The 17,055-nt window shown below is 48.0% G+C and overlaps 9 protein-coding genes across 9 annotated transcripts; 4 read left to right on the top strand and 5 right to left on the bottom strand.

Annotated features, from left to right (window-relative positions):
- Positions 1-419: 419 nt before the first annotated feature.
- DEU56DRAFT_715602 (uncharacterized protein) lies at positions 420-725 on the bottom strand (the record flags this gene model as incomplete). Its single annotated transcript, XM_041347582.1, has 1 exon — positions 420-725. A coding segment is annotated over one exon (306 nt), but the record flags the coding sequence as incomplete, so codon positions are not given.
- A 52-nt stretch (positions 726-777) lies between these two features.
- Positions 778-1,699, top strand: DEU56DRAFT_815863 (uncharacterized protein). The gene is made up of 3 exons (XM_041353800.1): positions 778-1,419; positions 1,456-1,541; positions 1,572-1,699. The coding sequence occupies exons 1-3, from the start codon at positions 1,051-1,053 to the stop codon at positions 1,621-1,623; spliced, it is 507 nt and encodes a 168-aa protein (XP_041206302.1). The 5' UTR covers positions 778-1,050; the 3' UTR covers positions 1,624-1,699.
- Positions 1,700-1,763: 64 nt separating this feature from the next.
- On the bottom strand, positions 1,764-2,464 carry DEU56DRAFT_740628 (uncharacterized protein; the record flags this gene model as incomplete). Its single annotated transcript, XM_041348829.1, has 2 exons — positions 1,764-2,225; positions 2,273-2,464. The coding sequence occupies 2 exons, from the start codon at positions 2,462-2,464 to the stop codon at positions 1,764-1,766; spliced, it is 654 nt and encodes a 217-aa protein (XP_041206301.1).
- Positions 2,465-2,680: 216 nt separating this feature from the next.
- DEU56DRAFT_705261 (uncharacterized protein) lies at positions 2,681-2,962 on the bottom strand (the record flags this gene model as incomplete). Its single annotated transcript, XM_041347392.1, has 1 exon — positions 2,681-2,962. A coding segment is annotated over one exon (282 nt), but the record flags the coding sequence as incomplete, so codon positions are not given.
- An 18-nt stretch (positions 2,963-2,980) lies between these two features.
- Positions 2,981-3,310, bottom strand: DEU56DRAFT_719900 (uncharacterized protein; the record flags this gene model as incomplete). The annotated part of the gene is made up of 1 exon (XM_041347668.1): positions 2,981-3,310. A coding segment is annotated over one exon (330 nt), but the record flags the coding sequence as incomplete, so codon positions are not given.
- A 1,029-nt stretch (positions 3,311-4,339) lies between these two features.
- DEU56DRAFT_740712 (uncharacterized protein) lies at positions 4,340-5,194 on the bottom strand (the record flags this gene model as incomplete). Its single annotated transcript, XM_041348834.1, has 1 exon — positions 4,340-5,194. One exon carries the CDS (start codon positions 5,192-5,194, stop codon positions 4,340-4,342), a length of 855 nt encoding a protein of 284 aa, XP_041206298.1.
- A 914-nt stretch (positions 5,195-6,108) lies between these two features.
- DEU56DRAFT_954882 (uncharacterized protein) lies at positions 6,109-10,657 on the top strand (the record flags this gene model as incomplete). The annotated part of the gene is made up of 13 exons (XM_041359216.1): positions 6,109-6,156; positions 6,512-6,708; positions 6,763-6,877; positions 7,177-7,221; positions 7,350-7,520; positions 7,541-8,061; positions 8,110-8,455; positions 8,519-9,104; positions 9,125-9,133; positions 9,184-9,534; positions 9,568-9,586; positions 9,739-9,972; positions 10,034-10,657. 13 exons carry the CDS (start codon positions 6,109-6,111, stop codon positions 10,167-10,169), a joined length of 2,778 nt encoding a protein of 925 aa, XP_041206297.1. The 3' UTR covers positions 10,170-10,657.
- Positions 10,658-15,269: 4,612 nt separating this feature from the next.
- Positions 15,270-15,632, top strand: DEU56DRAFT_707154 (uncharacterized protein; the record flags this gene model as incomplete). Its single annotated transcript, XM_041347432.1, has 1 exon — positions 15,270-15,632. A coding segment is annotated over one exon (363 nt), but the record flags the coding sequence as incomplete, so codon positions are not given.
- A 183-nt stretch (positions 15,633-15,815) lies between these two features.
- Positions 15,816-16,097, top strand: DEU56DRAFT_717654 (uncharacterized protein; the record flags this gene model as incomplete). Its single annotated transcript, XM_041347624.1, has 1 exon — positions 15,816-16,097. A coding segment is annotated over one exon (282 nt), but the record flags the coding sequence as incomplete, so codon positions are not given.
- Between the last annotated feature and the right edge of the window lie 958 nt (positions 16,098-17,055).

Here is a 17,055-nt window from a genome sequence, read left to right as displayed (position 1 = left end):
TGAGGTGCTTGAGGTGGTTTGTTGGTGTGCGGTTTGGGGGGGAGTAGTACCTGAGTCCATTCTTCGTCAGTGGGGTAATAGGGCATAGAATTTTCTGGAAGCTTAGCGTCGATTCCTGCGCATCTATTTTCGAACTCTGGGCATTTCCTATCCCAACTAGCGTGATCGTATGTCTTGCAGCTGACACAATAGAACGTCTTGTAGGCGTTGCAGTCTGCTGTGCGATGGTTTTTCCCGCAAGTGCCACATGCGTCCCTTGGTGCGTTGCATTCTTTGGCTACGTGACCCCAATGCTGGCATCTTACACATCGAACTGGTTCTCTTTTGTCTTTCCTCGGATGTAGCTTCTCTTTGCCTATGTAAATGCCGTCTCGTAGATTGATGTTGGCCAACTTGGGATTGGTGTAGTGGAATATTGCATGTGCCACCCGTTGGTTGGTGTCTCTTCGTTCCTTGGGTTTGATCCATTTTACGTATTCGATGGAGTTTGGGGACATGTCGTTTTCCGTCTCTACTTCCCTGATCCAGTCGTGGCTGTCTATTGGTGCGGTTACTGGTAGGAATGGGACTATGATGGGGAATGTTCTGTTCTTGATTTGCGCTTGGATCCCTAAGGCTTCGATTATAGCTTGACGGTTTGCAGGAGCGCGTGCCCATGAGGCTGCTTGTGATGTGGTTAGCTCGATCACTACTCCTCCGTTCCGTAGTCTCTGTGTTGCTTTGACCTCTATCTCCGGATCATCTTCTTTTCGTAGTGTTCGAAGGGTCTGGCTGACTTTATTGGCGATTTCGATTGGGGTGGATTCTGGGGGAAAGATGGTGTGTCCTGGGGTTGGATCGAAGAGTACTTGTCTTTCTCTAGTGGCTGCTCGAATGAGGGCGGCTGAGATGGGTGCCGTTTGGGGTGGAGTTTGTTTTACTACCGAGCTGTATGATCTGGGCTGTCCTTCTGTTTGGATGGGTTCGGGTGAAGTCGGGATCGGGATCTTTGTGGCGAAGGAGTTAAGGTGCGTTTGAACTGAGTCTAGGGAGGGGGCTAATAGGTTGACGATGTTTTTGATTTCTTCGACACTGCTGAGGACTCCGTCTGCTGCGTCTTCTGCTCTTGCTATGGTTGCTATTAAGTTTGCATTTTCTAGTTCCGTGTTGATATCTTTTTTGGATGAGTTTTCTAGTCTATTGATGGATTCTGAGATGATGTCTGTTACTGCGGTCGCTATTTTGTTAATCTTCTTTTCGTGGTCTGTTTTGAGCAGTAGTATGGCTACCGCGCGTATAATATCTATGCACATTGTTGAAAGGGAAGGGGTCTGGATAGTGAAATCTAGTAACGCCGTGATTAGTGAGTCGATTGTAATTTCTGTTGCGGGAGTGATGAGGAAACACTTCTCTAGTTCTGATCTTGCTGTGTGTTCGTTCGTTACTTGCTGACGAAAGAACTGGGTCGGATAGTAGGTCTGGAATAGATCTCCCGGACGGTCTAAAATTTGCGTTGTTGCCGCGTTTAGGCCGGGAATTCTTTGTTCCGTTGGTATCCTCTTGTGACAGTTCGTTTGGAGACATTATTAAAGCAAGAGTTTTACTAGTAATCTATGTAAGGAGAAAACTGATTGGTATGCTTGAGGTGTTGCCGCCGTTGAGCACGGTGGGTTGGGTTTTTGCTTCCGGGGTCCTAATTGGGGTGCCACCTGGTATGGGTCCAAGAAGCGATTAATACATGATTAACTACGCCATAACTATGTTTCTCGACTCGGTACTCAAATTCAAGTCTCGCCGTCGTCATGATGGCGCCAGAACGTGTGGGAATACAGAGTATTGGCCTTCTTGTTTCTTCTTCCCTGCCCTAACTCCTCCGCCACATCAGCGCTACCCTCGCTATGGTTGTTCCCTTCAAACTCCAAGCTCTCTGCGTCCGTCTTTGAACCAAGCCTCCCGTCCACCCTCTCAATACCAGCTGCAACACAAGCACCCACCATATCAGCAATTACAACCGCACACGGGACATCGGTATCGTCAAATGATGTGTCATCATAGAGGTCCACCTCCGTCTCAATATCTTCGTTTGTGTTTGTAGTGTCCGTAGTTTCTTGAGGCTGCACTTTGGTGAGTTCTTCCCAAAAATGAGGGTCTTCTGATTTCAACTTTCGCAACTTGTCTCGTGCGGCAAAGCCAGTAAGGCTCTCGTATGACAAGTTATATTCGCGAACACGACACATCTCGAATGCCTACAATCGCGATTCAGTACGTGCTAGTCATTTTATTTATTTCTTACCTTCTTCACAATGATAGGTTTCCCCACAGTTTTGAATGCGTCCCACATCCATGTGACACTTCGATCGCACATAATGGCAACACACTTGTCGATGACCAAGTTCTCCTTGTCGTGCGCGAGCTGTTGTGATATCTCCTGCACCACATCACTATGGTACGATCTCTTTAATGAATGCTTGAAAACTCGCTGCATTCCAACATCGCAAGGCTGAAATAAGCCTGTGCACCCTCCAGGTACAAAATTCAGCACAATCGTTGGATGGTTCTCCTTCAACCATGTTCGGAATTCGAGGGATCGATGAACCGACCACGCGTCAATTTGCCACACCAATTTTTGTGTTTGTGGTAAGCTGAGCTCTTGTTTCTTCATTTCAAAATATGGTGCAATGATCTCGTCAACCAGGGTACGCATTGTTGCTTGTGTTGACCAGTAATTTTTTGTGTTTGAAAACTCGAAATGAAAATTTTCCTTGATGCAATTTTCATAGTTCGCAGCCAATGGATTTGGACACGACATTTTTGAGTGGCCTTGGTAGATAGCTTGCAGCGGAAGCATCGTGCCGTCATTGGCAACCGAGATGACAACTGTGAACGTGCGTTTTTCGTCATTACCGATTGCAGAGACTTGCTTTGCACCTGTCTTTGCCCATGTCAGGTTGGACCCTTGTGCGTAGACAACTTGAGTCTGGTCAGTATTGACGTAGAGACCAGATGGAATGTCCTCCTCTTTGATGACGTGTGCTAGTCGAAAGAAGGCTCGCTCGCATAAGTCTTCCCAATTATCCGGAGTTTTTTGGGCAGCTCGTGTCGTGCGTCTCTCGGACCAGTGCAGGGTTTCATGCAACCAATGTCGAACAAATGCATCTGAACACTGGAACTTCGAGCCGTCTTTTGCTTGGTGCTCAAAGATGTCTGGCGCCGTATCGGAGAGGATTGCAATGATGATCCCTCGGATTGTGACGAGAGTAAGTACAGCTCCAGCATCACGAAGTGCTTCAAGCTGTTTGATGATGGCCTTCTCAGCAGCGGGATACTTCGTCTAACTGAACTAATCAACATCATTCCAAACCAGCAGTGTTGATAGCACGTATGAAAATCCCTTTTTTACCTCCATTGGAATGTCCCTGATGATTTCCCAGATTTGCCATCCGAATTGCAGCTTCGGTCCATTTGGGCTTGCCACTTCGATCGATCCAGCCCTCGACCGTGGACCTTGCAAGACCTTTGAAGGTCACTGAATCTTTCTTCTTCAGATACTGAACAATCCGTGTCGAGCTCCAGGAAACTGACAGATTTTTGGCAGCATTATCAATCTGCACCCATGTAAAAGGTCCGTGCCAGTTGTGGTACACCGCATCCTGCTTCGTGTGGATGCACTTGCGACCTTGAGAATGCTTCTTATGCTGACACTGATTTTCTTTGACCATTCGGTCAGGCCTTGTTAACTCTGCAATCGATGAACTAGACCGCTTGGGTGATCGGTCTTCTAGAAGTGTCATGTCTAATGTACGACGCTGAAATATGTAAGTCTTTTTGCAGACAGGCGAAAAAATCTGATTGACAAACCTTAAGATTATGTTTGTTCCCTCCAGTGTCACATATTTTCTGACGGTACTTTCTTTGTCTTTCTTTGTTGCCCTCTCGTACACTCATCCGTCGTCTCTCATCAGTCATTGCTCGAAATTCTGCTGCCTGCTGCCACCCATCATCCAACTTCGCCTCAACCACCTGTAGCTGAGCACGTAACTCTTCTGGTGTGCATGGCTTTAGAAACTTCATCAGTCCTCGTGCTCGTCCATCCTTCTGCTCTTTGATAGCCTCTTGGATCGCAGATTGACGATGCTCTTTGGTAAAGGCCTTATTTTTTTGCCTCATACTGCTGTCGAAGGTCTCATTGTCACTTTCGATAGAGCTTGAATAGCTGTCAAGAGACTCTGTATCACTGACGAGTGGCATCTCTGGGCTTTGAGCTTGTAGGGGAGTCTGTGTCCCTGTTGCTAGAGATGAGAACAAGAACTGATAATTCTGGCCAACAGACTCGAAACTCTATCGTTGGTGTTAGTTCGTCCTAAATGAGGTGACGGAGTCTTACCTGGTCAAGATGTTGGTTAACAACATTCAACAGAACTTGTAGCCGGCCATTTTGTACTTGCGAGGCAGAAGTAAGGGGGTATGTTGAGGGAAGAAAATGGTGTGCGAGAGCATTGAAAGAGAGAAGACCACAGGAGACGAGATCTTGTTGGCGAGTGATGTCGAGTGTGCATTCAGTAAACTGGTGGCCAGAGTGATGAGAGGTCCACCACTGCAGCACGGTGCGTAATTCTCTGTATGGTTCTGGATTCAGCGAGTCGCCGATAAGGATAACATGTGATTTGAAATCCAGAACAACAGCGACCCAATGATTATGATTTGTGTTCACCAGGAACCCAACTTGACTGCCAAGCCCAGCAGCTAACTCGTGCCCTATCCCTCGTGCCCTTGCAAAATACCGACTGTCCTCGTACTCTCCAGATTCATGGCATTTGTGTCCCTTTTCTAAGAAGCCATAGAAGTAGGTGTTTTCGATCTTGATTTCTTGACCCCCTGGTTGAAGCCGAACTTTCCTTCTAAGCAGTTCGAGCATCTGGTTCTCGTGGACGTCAGTGAGCCACTGATTTGAGGCATATTTTGACAACTCGACAATGGGTTCTTCAATGCTAAAACCCCTGATATTGCCACACCATGAGATGCAGCTGAAAGCACAATAAATCTTTGCAATTAAGGTTCGAGTTTCGTCCTTCTCGTTATCTTTCCATGACTGATTCCTCTTCTCCAAGTTTTCTTCGGCACGGGCCCATGGTTCAAGGTAGCTGGCTCGAATAGCAATGACTTCATACCAGTAGGTGAGCACCCAGCATGGAAGTCGTGCTTCAATGGCACCCATAAGATGGGGACACTTCAAAGATCGTGCCCCTTCGTGTAGTGAGTGGATGCTCGACTCGATAAGCATCTGAAGTGTTTGGGGGGGAGGAATAGGCATGTCCTGTATGTCTCTTGTGTCATGGACTGACGGTTGATTGGAGCAAAAAAAGTCTTCTGGGCCGAATGTGTTTTTTACTGTTGTGATTGTAGGAAACTTGAAGGCTAAGAATTGTAGGACCGAAAGTTGTCTATCAGGTAGAAGTTGTGACAGGACCCCTTCAGGAGGTTCGAAGGATGGGTGCAAATAGCGAGGGGACTTCGTATCACTCATGTTGAATGTCCCAAGTACAGTGCCACAGTCCACTCATTTGTTTTCATATGTCGAAATTTCAGGCATGTCACACGTCACATCCGTTAGTGTTGGAATGTCGAATTGACCCAACACGTCACAGTCACATGGAGGTGTCGAATTGAATGAAATGGTACAGTATAGCGCAAATGATAAAAATATATACAGCGGCGGCAGCGGTTGCAGAAAATGCTATGAGACGCCACTGACGGCTAGTACAGAGTTGAGCCGGTGTGCATTGTCTGTAATGATCTCGCGGGTCAACGATAATCAGGAATCATAGCAAAGAGACTTACCACTGTGGATTCTGAGTGAGTGAATGCTGCAATACCATTCTTCTTTTGTTCCATGTGCATGCGCCCAACATTAAGATCTGCTGTCAATAGCTGGGAATTTGCTGCCTCTGCACGATGGTGCCAGAGGTTGAGAAGTGTCGTTTAGTGTTTGAGAATGCAATCGGCCAGGTGCTTTTTGGCTTCACACACTTTTTGCTTGGCTTTGGCTGCCTCTAGCGCAAGGTCAGAATGGTCGGCCACAGCGCCTTCTACAACCCCTTGCATTAACTAGTAATTGACCTCCTACCAAAGATGGATGAGATGGAGAAGAAAATAGAATTCGAAGGGGGATCTCACAAGGTGCGTGGCGGTAGGAAAAACTTCCTCTCCCAGATGGCATGACTGAGCCACATTCAATATTTGCGAATTTGGACTTGTGTATGATTTGTGACTGTATGTAGATGAGTTTAAAGATGGAGAAGAGCTGAGGGAATTCATGGGATGGATATGATGAATACTATGTAGTAAGTGATCAATATACAAGAGTATGAGGCATGTGACGACTATGTGAAGTGTGTGATAACCTTTCATGTCAGTATCAACATGTCCAAATTGCGGGAAGATCTTCGCAAAGGACAGCAGCATCACTTGCCATCTCAGCCAACCCCGAACATCCTGTCATAGCTCCATCCGAGACATTGTCAACATCTCACAGTTCGCAGAGGTAGAACTGCTGTCACGTCACACCTCACCCCAAGCTGATGCTGGGGTTCCGACTACTGATATGCGCAATTCGGGCGATCCTGCACATGCCAACTTTGATGGCAACTTTAATTTCAGCAAGGATGGATTCAGAGTGGTTGAAGGGTCATTGGAGGAGCGGTACGAGGGTGCCGGGACATGTTACTCTAAGTATGGACTAACTTTCTTAGATCTATTTGATGCTGATGAATTTGCTGAATGCAGGAAGGAGAACCTCTTCTACCCTTTCGCATCCAAGGAGGAGTGGGAGATTGGTGATTTCCTTCTGTGTTCACCCCTTAGCATGGCCACGATTGATGTGTTTTTGAGGCTTCCACTGGTAAGTACTGGTCTTCGCACTCTGCAGCATTGAGTAGTTTACCTCCTGTTTAGGTCCAAAAATTATGCCTTTCATTCAGCAACACCAGAGAATTGTGAAGCCGTGTGGAGATGCTTCCTAGTGGACCAAGCTGGAAGTGTCAAGTTATCCCCTCCATCTATCCCACCAAGTATCTGATTCGATTATTTTGGAGGGACCCTATCGAATGCTTAGAGAGTCTTTTCGCCAACCTGCTTTTCCACGACAAGCTCAATTTCACCCCTCGTCATGTGTACACAACAGCAGCACATCTTATACAGGTGTACTCGGAGTGGATGTTGGGTGATGCTGCTTGGGAAATGCAAGTTTGTGCAGCAGTTGATTTTTTTGTTTGTCATCTCAACACGCCACCTGTAGACTCAGTTTCCCCGAGGAGCCACAGTTCTTGGCACCGTACTATCCTCTGACAAAACCAATATCACTACCATGACAGGTGCCAGACTTGCTCATCCACTTCTTCTGGGACTCGCTAACATACGCATGCGTATTCACACCAAACTTTCCTCAAAAGCTTTCCTACTTGTGGCTCTTCTCCCCATCCCAAAGTACCTATACCCTCGTCAATGAATGCGAGGACTGCTTGAAGATCGCCTTATGCATGAATGTCTCTCGATTGTTCTCAAGCCGTTGATGAAAGCTGCTGAGATAGGGATCATGATGTCAGATCCGGTCGGAAATGTTTGGTACTGCTTCATGCCTCTTGCAGCATATATCATCGACACTCCAGAGGCAGCTATGCTTTCCTGTGTACACGGGAAGACCTCTCCATTCACCATGGCTTCTTATCTGCAGTTTGGTGATATTTTTCGGCACCCCCCTCATACCCACTCTATCATGCTTGACCAGCTTGCCAGCATCACAGTCGATCCCGCCCACCTTGAGGCATATTTTGATGCCTGCACTGAATACAGGCTAAACGGCATCTGCACACCATTCTGGATGGACTGGCCGCTCGCTGATCCCTCAATCTTCCTGATGTCAGAAGCACTGCATCATTGGCACAAGGAGTTTTTTGACCATAACTGTCAGTGGTGTCTAGTAGCTGTTGGCACCTCAGAACTCGATTTCTGGTTCTTGATCCTACAGCCTGTCACAGGTTACTGCCACTTTGCCGGCGGAATCTCGAAACTCAAACAAGTCACAGGGTGAGGTCACTGTGATATCCAACGCTACATTGTTGGCCTGATATCTAGTGCAGCCCCTCATTGTTTCGTCATCGCAATCTGTGCCCTCATAGATGTTCGATATTCGGTGCAGTGCCCTGCTCCCGACGACGACTTATTGGCAAGCATTGACAAAGCCCTTTTGGCCTTCCATGAAAACAAGGACATCATCATGACTTTGGGTGTGCGGATGGGAGCCAAGAAGCCTATTGATAACTGGTTTATTCCTAAACTAGAATTCCTTCAGAGCATCACTTCTGGCACGCGCAACGTGGGTGCTCTGATTCAGTGGTCTGCAGATGCGACGGAGCACACGCATGTTTCAGAAATCAAGGACCCCGCATGTCATACTAATAACAATGACTATGACCCCCGGGTCTGTCGGCATCTAGATTGGGATGAAAAGTTGTGATGTTTTGCAATCACCACGACACTCAAGAGTCATCGCAATTACCGTGTTCTCAATCCCAGGCCTGGAGATATTCCCGAGGAAGAGGAGGAAGAGGAGGCAATCAATTGTGATGAGTGGGAACAGGACAATCCACAAACTGTGCTTCTAGATCAAATGAACCACACGTGCATCACCACAAACTACTTCAGTAAAGCAAGGAAAGTATTTGCTGCGAGGGATGAAGCTATTCCTCACCCTCCTCAAACGTTTATCGCTGGTGGTACAGCAATCCACCTCAACTACAATCCTTCTCGCACCGGAGTTAGCGTTGATGACGTTGCTACTGATTTCAACATACTGGATTTGCATGTGGTGCTTTCAGAATTTTTGCTGTGTGATGCGAGGGAGAGAGGAGAAGTTTATGGGGTGGGGGTCCAAGAAGAAGGCCGTCAATTGAATGTCCTCCGATCCTTCCATTTGACCATCTTCAACTATGGTATACTGTTCGCCTTCAGGAAACAGCTTTCCACAATTCTAGCATTACATTACCAGCTCAAACTGTACATGCATCTCCTCCTGGCCCTGGGTGGTCAAAAGGCTGACAAGACACTGTCCTTGTCAATGTTGAAGGAGGGTCTGTTTGGCCTGAATCAGGTCTAACAGGTGAGTATTCTTTTATGATATGAACACATATAAATCTTCATGCTTTGAAGGTCACGCAATATGTGAATTGCACCTTATCATGCATCCAATCCCTCGAAGGGGTTCTCACGTCACTTGGAGAGATCAATATCTGTGCTACATACAGGTTCTGACCACTGGTTCGGTCGATCCTGCCACTGATATGATCATTTTGAAATGTGCCAAGTATACTGATGGCACTCCCATTGGTAATATTGTTCCCCGGCATCAACTTCATTCATTTATCAGCCTCATTCCTTGGCTAGGAGACGTGGCAGATGCACGATTCACAAAGGCGACATCTATGCATTATTTGCAAATGTTTCTTTTGAACAAGTACTTCAAAAAAGACTTCTATTATGCCCTTTACTATGCTTCACATAGTCAGTAATTAGACACGATCAAAAATTTCATAGCATTCTGTTCTCGATCTAGGTTAATCTTTGTTTGGAAAAAGAATCAATGCCGTGTGGCTCTTGTGCCGCTTCAAAGCAATTCAGCAAAGGCCCAAGGGCTGTTGCTATATTATTAAGGCATTGTACTCACTCAATCATCATGACATCGACATCAATATCCTTCATGTTCAGCTATCTTCTTGCCACAATTACAACATCCATCCCCGCCAGTGGCGACTTTCAGCATTGGAAGCAGGAGGACATGGACCTGTTGATGAAGCACGAACTTTTATTGGGTCCAGATGACGATCTAACGGGCGGTCAACGAGTTCTGTGGGAGGAGGGCATACAAAACCGTACATTGTCCATCCTTGATATCCTTATTCCAAAATCCAGTCGGAAAATTGAAGATTTACGGGGCATTAGGTATGCCAAGATGAAGGACAGTTTTATCTTACATGGTTCATCTGTGATGCTAAAGCCACAGGGTAATCGCTCCTTGGACCTACACCAAGTGGCACCTCCACTGGGACCCCGGAAAACCTCTAGCCGACACTGCGATCGACAGTGTCAGGACCGTCCACAGGCCTCTCGCCTTAGGCGTAAACCACCAAAAACTATAATAAAGACCATAAAAAACCTAGAATCCACCCCACTAACATGCCTGGAGGTCGAAGGAGCATCAGCGTAGGAGGAACCTCCCCACCAACTTCGCGCACAACATCCCCAACAACAACACCAACATACGGACTCAACACTCGCAAAACCACCAGAATTCCTCTCACACAAGAATCAATAGAAGCCCAATCAAACAAAGTCAAAAATGCTGCCAGCGGCAAATCTTTTCTAGAATCGAAACTCCTCTGCCACGTCAACCAACCATTTACGTTAACTCACATAATATCCATCCTTTTTCAGATCACCCAAATGTCAAGCTCCACTCCGGTCTCAGTAACAGCAGCAATCCGAGCAGTAGCGTATATCCTGAAAGACCACATAGCATGCGACATAGCGGAATCAGCATCAAAACAGATTACAGACATCTTCAAGGACAATGTCACGGCCAAACTAATCGATCACGTGGTAGCTGCAATCTCCCCGCAAATCGCACTCATACACAACGCATCTCAAGCACTCGACGAAACCTTGGAAACAGCATCCACACTGCATAAACTGATCGAAAGAGAACATACTGAAAAGGAAGATAATATCAAAACGGCAGCTGACCGTATCGAAGAAAAAGCAGATCTACTCTACGACTCCTTCAAAAATTTCCAGACCGCCATCCAATCGCTAACTCCCTCTTTAGACGTTACCCAGGAAAAATTAGACCTCCTCTCAAAACAATATCATAACCCGCCAACCCAACAAACACCCCTCCCTGGCCCAGCTGACCGACAACTCTATAGCTCTGCAGTAGCAACGAACATCCCATCACCGGCGGACAGAGCATTAGGCCGCGAAGCAATCCGAGCACGCCAAATTTTATTAGATCCTAGTCCAGAAGAAAACCTATTCCCTGCGGACCTCCCACAAACGGAAACAGTGAAGAAACTGAAGGAAGCAATAACCAACATCGAAGACCCTAGTAAACCAGAAGGAAACCTACGATCAGTATCTCGTCTGCGAAATGGAGGTATCATAGTGGAATTAGAATCCGAAGCACTATCCAACTGGTTGAAAAGCCCCAAAGGAATGAAACTGTTATCAGACCAACTCAACAACACAGTATCGCTCCGCCCTCGTCTGTATCCAATCGTAGCTGAATACCTCCCCATTCATCTTCAGATCGAGCAGAACACCTTCCTACGCAAAGTCGAGATAGAGAACCACCTTCCGGAAAACTCAATCGAATCGGTCAAATGGATCAAACCAGTCCACCGTCGCTCCATCACCCAGAAGAAGGCTTTCGCGCTGATCCAACTAAACGACATCAAGGTCGCCAATGAGATCCTAAGGGAAGGAATCTGCATAGAGAATGAGCGCATAGAGGTGAAAAAGAACAGAAGGGAGCCGATCAGATGTGCGAAGTGCCAACGCTATGGGCACATCGCCCGCACCTGCCAAGCCACACACGATACTTGCGGTACATGCGGTAATCAGCACAGAACATCAGATTGCAACGCTTACCGGACAACTCGATGCATCAACTGCAACTCTAACCAACACACAAGTTGGAGTCGCGCCTGCCCAGAATTCCGCCGCCATTGCTCCCTCCTAGACGAGAAACACCCCGAAAACAGGATGCCTTATTTCCCGACGATGGACCCTTGGACACAAACCATCAAACCCCCCGCCGCCACCACCATCCACGAGAACGCCTCCCCCGCCACCAACATCCCATCAACCACCACCACCCCCGAATCGTCCACGCAACCAACGTCAAACCACCCTCGTACTCACCTCCCAACACCGCCCTCTACCCTTGACCCTGCAGCCAACACAAAACGCTCGTTCTCAACCCCAACCACGATCCTACTCCCCATCATCATCCCTAAATAGATTCAGACCATCATCATCTCACCAACCCTCGCTCTCCCCTCAACGCCCCCAAACCCCCTCAATGCACGAAGCCCTCAACCTTCCCCCTCTCTCTTCCTGGGCCGACGAAGAACCTAGCGCATCTCAAACGCTCTCTAATGAATAGACACAATCCTCGCCCTCCCGTCAGACTCAACATATGGCAGCAAAACCTAAATACCTCGTTAATAGCGCAATCCTCCCTCCTCAACAGCCCCGAAGCCGCAAAATGGGACATCATGGTCCTCCAAGAACCCCATATCAACTTCCTACGCAACACCACGGCCAACCACCGGTGGCACGTGGTATACCCGACCCAACACTTCACCCATCCCCACCAACGCACAAGGGCAATCACACTCATTAGTACAAAACTTGACACGAACTTATGGAAACAAATCCCGTTCCCTTCCTCCGATGTATCTATAATCCAAATATCGGGCCCCTTCGGCACTTACTCGATATTCAACATATATAACGACGGTAACTCACAGAACACGCTGACTAATATTAACTCTTATTTAGAACGTAACATCAACACCATCAGACCAAACGAAGACAGTCAAATGTTATGGATGGGCGACTTCAACCGTCACCATCCATTATGGGAGGATATACGGAACAGACACTTATTTAACTATACCACCTCTCAACCGCTTATTGACATGCTAGCTAACTATGGACTACTCCAGATACTTCCCAAGGGCATTCCCACTCTCCAATCGACAAGTACAGGTAACTGGACCAGGCCCGACAACGTCTTCGGGACCGAACGATCCATCGAGGACGTCATCACCTGCAAAACGGATCCATCGCTACGCGGTCCCTGTACCGATCATGTCCCAATACTTCTATCTCTCAATCTAGAAGCCCAACGCTCGGACGCCACGCCAAGAAGGAATTGGAGGGCAGTAGACTGGGACCTCTTCAAGGAACACCTCAGTGGCCTATTATCTACCCACCCTCCCCAACCATTAGCAAGCAAGGACGAATTCCAACAGGCCGCCTACCGTCTCACCAAGGCTATCACCGACACCATCGAAAGCCACGTCCCAACGTCCAAACCGTGCCCACATTCAAAACGGTGGTGGACGCACCGACTCTCGCAACTTCGAAAACAAGTCCAACACCTCAGTCGGGCCTCATACGAGATGAGAGGCATCCAGAACCATGAATGTCACTCCGAACTTAAGAAGGCAAAAAAGATATACGCTAATGAAATCTCGGAAACGAAGAAAAGCCACTGGATTGAATGGTTGGAGGATCTCGAAGGGAACGACGTATGGACCGCAAGTCGTTACGTCTCCTCAACCCCCACCGACGGCGGACAAGCAAGAATCCCCACCCTAGTGAAAATCCTACCGGACGGATCCACGTTAGAAGCAACAACCAACGACGAGAAGAGCAGGATGATCGCTGAGTCCCTATTCCCCCCTCCCCCCGAAGCTGACCACATTCCCGCAGACTATGTATACCCCGACCCAATAGCCCCATTCTCACCCATCATCAAAACCCAACTCCTCAAAGCCGTCTCCAACCTCAGCGCCTACAAAGCGCCGGGCCCGGATGGAATCTGTAACATAGTATTCAAACAGTGCATAAGTGTCCTAACCCCCTACCTTCTCTATCTTTTTAACGCAGTCTTCAATCATCGAACCTACTACGAACCTTGGCGACAATTCACTACGGTAATTCTGCGTAAGCCAGGCAAACCTAATTACACCACGCCTAAGGCGTACCGTCCTATCGCTCTCTTGAATTCCACTTGCAAATTGCTAACGGCAATAGTGGCAGATCAACTAACTTATATTCTAGAAAAACATCAACTCCTTCCAAGAACCCACTTCGGCGGGAGACCAGGCCGTTCGACCACCGACTCGTTGCACCTCTTCGAACACGTCGTCAAAAACACGTGGCGCTCCCACAAAGTCGTCTCAGCATTATTCCTCGACATCGAAGGGGCCTTCCCCAATGCGGTGACGAACCGCCTCCTTCATAATATGCGCGCTCGCTGTATCCCCCGAGAAATTGTGAACTTCACCGAACAAGTTCTCAGGGACCGCAAGACCCAGCTTCGATTCGACGGATATACCTCCGAATGGATTCCGATCGATAACGGGATCGGCCAAGGCGATCCGTTATCTATGATACTCTATATAATTTATAATTCAGATTTAATAGACATAGCTAACCAACCCACAGGCAGACAAGCACTCAAGGAAATGACCCTCGCTTTCGTGGACGACACCGCACTAATCGCAATAGGACACAACTTCGACGACACGCACGCTACTCTCAAGAACATGATGGAAAAACCGGGAGGAGGATACGAGTGGTCAAAAAACCACAACTCTCGCTTCGAAACGTCTAAATTTGCGCTAATGGACTTTTCTTTGAATAGGAACAAACCCCGCCCAACCCTCACGCTGAGAGGCATCAACATCCGCCCATCCGCCACACACCGTTTCCTAGGAGTAGTCCTCGACCAAGAACTAAGATGGAAACCCCAAGTAGACTACGCCCTGGCAAAAGGCACAGCGTACACCCTCCAGTTCAAACGGCTCTCCACGATGACCAAAGGCACTCTGCTTCGCCTCATGCGGCAATTATTCAACGCCATCGCCATCCCGAAAATGACCTACGCGGCCAGCCTCTGGTTCTCTCCCGCATTCAAGGAAGGATCAGACGAAATGCAAAGAGGATCCCTAGGCATAGTCAAGAAAATGACGTCAATCCAGAGAATCGCCACCCTAGCTATGACCGGAGCCATGAACAGCACGGCCTCCGATGTACTCGAAGCGCACTCCAACGTCCTCCCCATCGCACTCCTCCTTCAAAACATTTGCCACCGCGCCATCATCCGTATTGCCGCCCTCCCCAAATCCCACCCTCTCCACGATCCGATCAGACGAGCTGCAAGATACTACGTCGCATCCCATAGATCATCTCTACACCGCCTCACACGATCCTTCGACATAATCCCCCATCAGATCGAATCACTGATACCCGCAAGAATCCCACCCTCCTCGGTATGCCCTTACAAAACCCACATCTCTCCCTCCAGAGAAGAAGCCATCGACGAACATACTCACCTCACGGATCAGATCCAAGTCTTCAGCGACGGATCAGGAGCAGAAGGAAGAATCGGAGCAGCGGCCATTCTATTTCGCACTGGCAGACAACCGAGAACGCTGAAATTTTATTTAGGTACCGATAAGGAGCACACTGTCTACGAGGCAGAAACGGTAGGTCTTACCCTTGCAGCGAAGCTAATATCAACAGAACACCATCTATCATTTCCCCTCTCGATCTCTATCGATAACCAAGCAGCGCTCAAATCAGGTGAAAACGCATACACCATGTCAGGCTCTTATTTAGGAGAACGGTTCAGAAGAATGATGTTGAAGCTCTCGAAAGACCATCCAGACTACGACGTCACATTGAGATGGGTACCAGGCCACGAGGGAGTGCATGGTAACGAGGAAGCGGACAAGGCCGCAAAGAAAGCCGCGGAAGGCCCAACAAGTAACAGCCCCCCAGCTCTCCTACCACGATACCTGAAGAACAGTACACTCCCCCTCAGTCTATCGGCACTCAAACAAGACCACCGCAGGAAGATGCAAACGAGATGGACCCAAATATGGGAGAAGTCCCCAAGATTTGAAAGAATGAACAGGCTTGATCCCGCGCTACTCAACAGATCATTCGTAAAACTAACCTCATCTCTCCCGAAACGAATCACAGGACTTCTCATAGGCCTCCGCACGGGGCATATAGCTCTCAACAAGCATCTTCACCGTCTAAATAAGTCCCCATCGCAATTTTGCCCCCATTGCCCTAGATCTACCGAAACCGTCCACCATTTCATCCTAGTCTGTCGCAAATACAGAGTTGAACGCCATACATTAGCCGTCGCGTTGGGAAGACAATCTACATCCCTTTCATACCTCCTTGCAAACAAGGAGGCGCTACCACACCTGCTACAGTTCATAAACAGTACGAAACGACTAATATCAATTTACGGTGAAGTTCGAATCCCTACCCCCAAGAAACCTATAAGATAACACACTCGATAGATAACATCACGTCTCCACTCGTTCAAAACCTCGCTCCCACGCATGTAACATTCCGCAATCCATATCCTTAATCCACCTCACCGTCCACGCCTACCACCCTCTAAACAACAAGAACGCATTTAATCCCTTCACCCATCTTTACACCTCACGCTAACTCTTAACCTACCTCCAAACACCAAACCTAATCAAAATCGGAACAAATGGATCTCAATGGCTCGATGCCAGGGTACTCGATCACTTACACTTTACCCACACAGATCCCCAATCCCTCATTTTCCGAATACGCGCTACTGTTTATAACACCGTACACAGAATACATACATCACACACGTACACATAGTCACTTCATCTTCACAGAGATGCGCGTCTAAAACGGCCGGCAGGAACGGCGGACTGGAGGGGGTACGCCTCACTCCAGGGCATTCGCGATCTTCGAGGTGCAGAGGGGCACGGGGGCCCCAGACTAGATAGAACTGTCCTACATAGAGTTACCCACTCTCAATGGACAATAATTGGAAACAAAAAAAAAAAAAAAAAAAAAAAAGCCACAGGGTATCACTCACCCGCAATGGAGGCTCACTAATCCCTTCTCTGGTCTGCTGAAGAGGACAAAAACGAACCCGAAGGAACCACAGACTGATACAGAGGTGGAGGAGGAGGGGGATGAAGACCTCAGTGTAGGTGAAGATATGATGGAGACAGATGGCAGCTGGTCGCAAAGATCATATCAGACTGGAGAGAAATGTCTGATCGTGGCTGTAAAGGTGGCGGAAGAGAAGAATTGGGAGCACCTCTTCAGAAGCATCTACTATGACATGTGCAACAAGGTCAAAGCCAAAATGGACTCACTCCCCTTCCATGTTCTACCGGAACTGCGATACTGGTCTTCAGAGTTCTCTGCCATTCCCGTTCC

This window comes from Suillus clintonianus (assembly GCF_016758775.1).
Source record: "Suillus clintonianus strain FC179 chromosome Unknown DEU56scaffold_59, whole genome shotgun sequence".
Classification (NCBI taxonomy): Eukaryota; Fungi; Basidiomycota; class Agaricomycetes; order Boletales; family Suillaceae; genus Suillus; species Suillus clintonianus.
Note: the sequence above shows the minus strand (reverse complement) of the source record. Positions and strands in the feature narration are given on the sequence as shown.

Bases quoted from the DNA above. Each gene is read 5' to 3' on its own strand.
- DEU56DRAFT_815863 (XM_041353800.1), top strand. From the start codon at position 1,051: ATGTTTTTGATTTCTTCGACACTGCTGAGGACTCCGTCTGCTGCGTCT. The intron at 1,420-1,455 runs GTTACTTGCTGA...GTCGGATAGTAG, and splicing joins ATCTTGCTGTGTGTTCGTTC to GTCTGGAATAGATCTCCCGG. The intron at 1,542-1,571 runs GTGACAGTTCGT...ACATTATTAAAG, and splicing joins TGTTCCGTTGGTATCCTCTT to CAAGAGTTTTACTAGTAATC.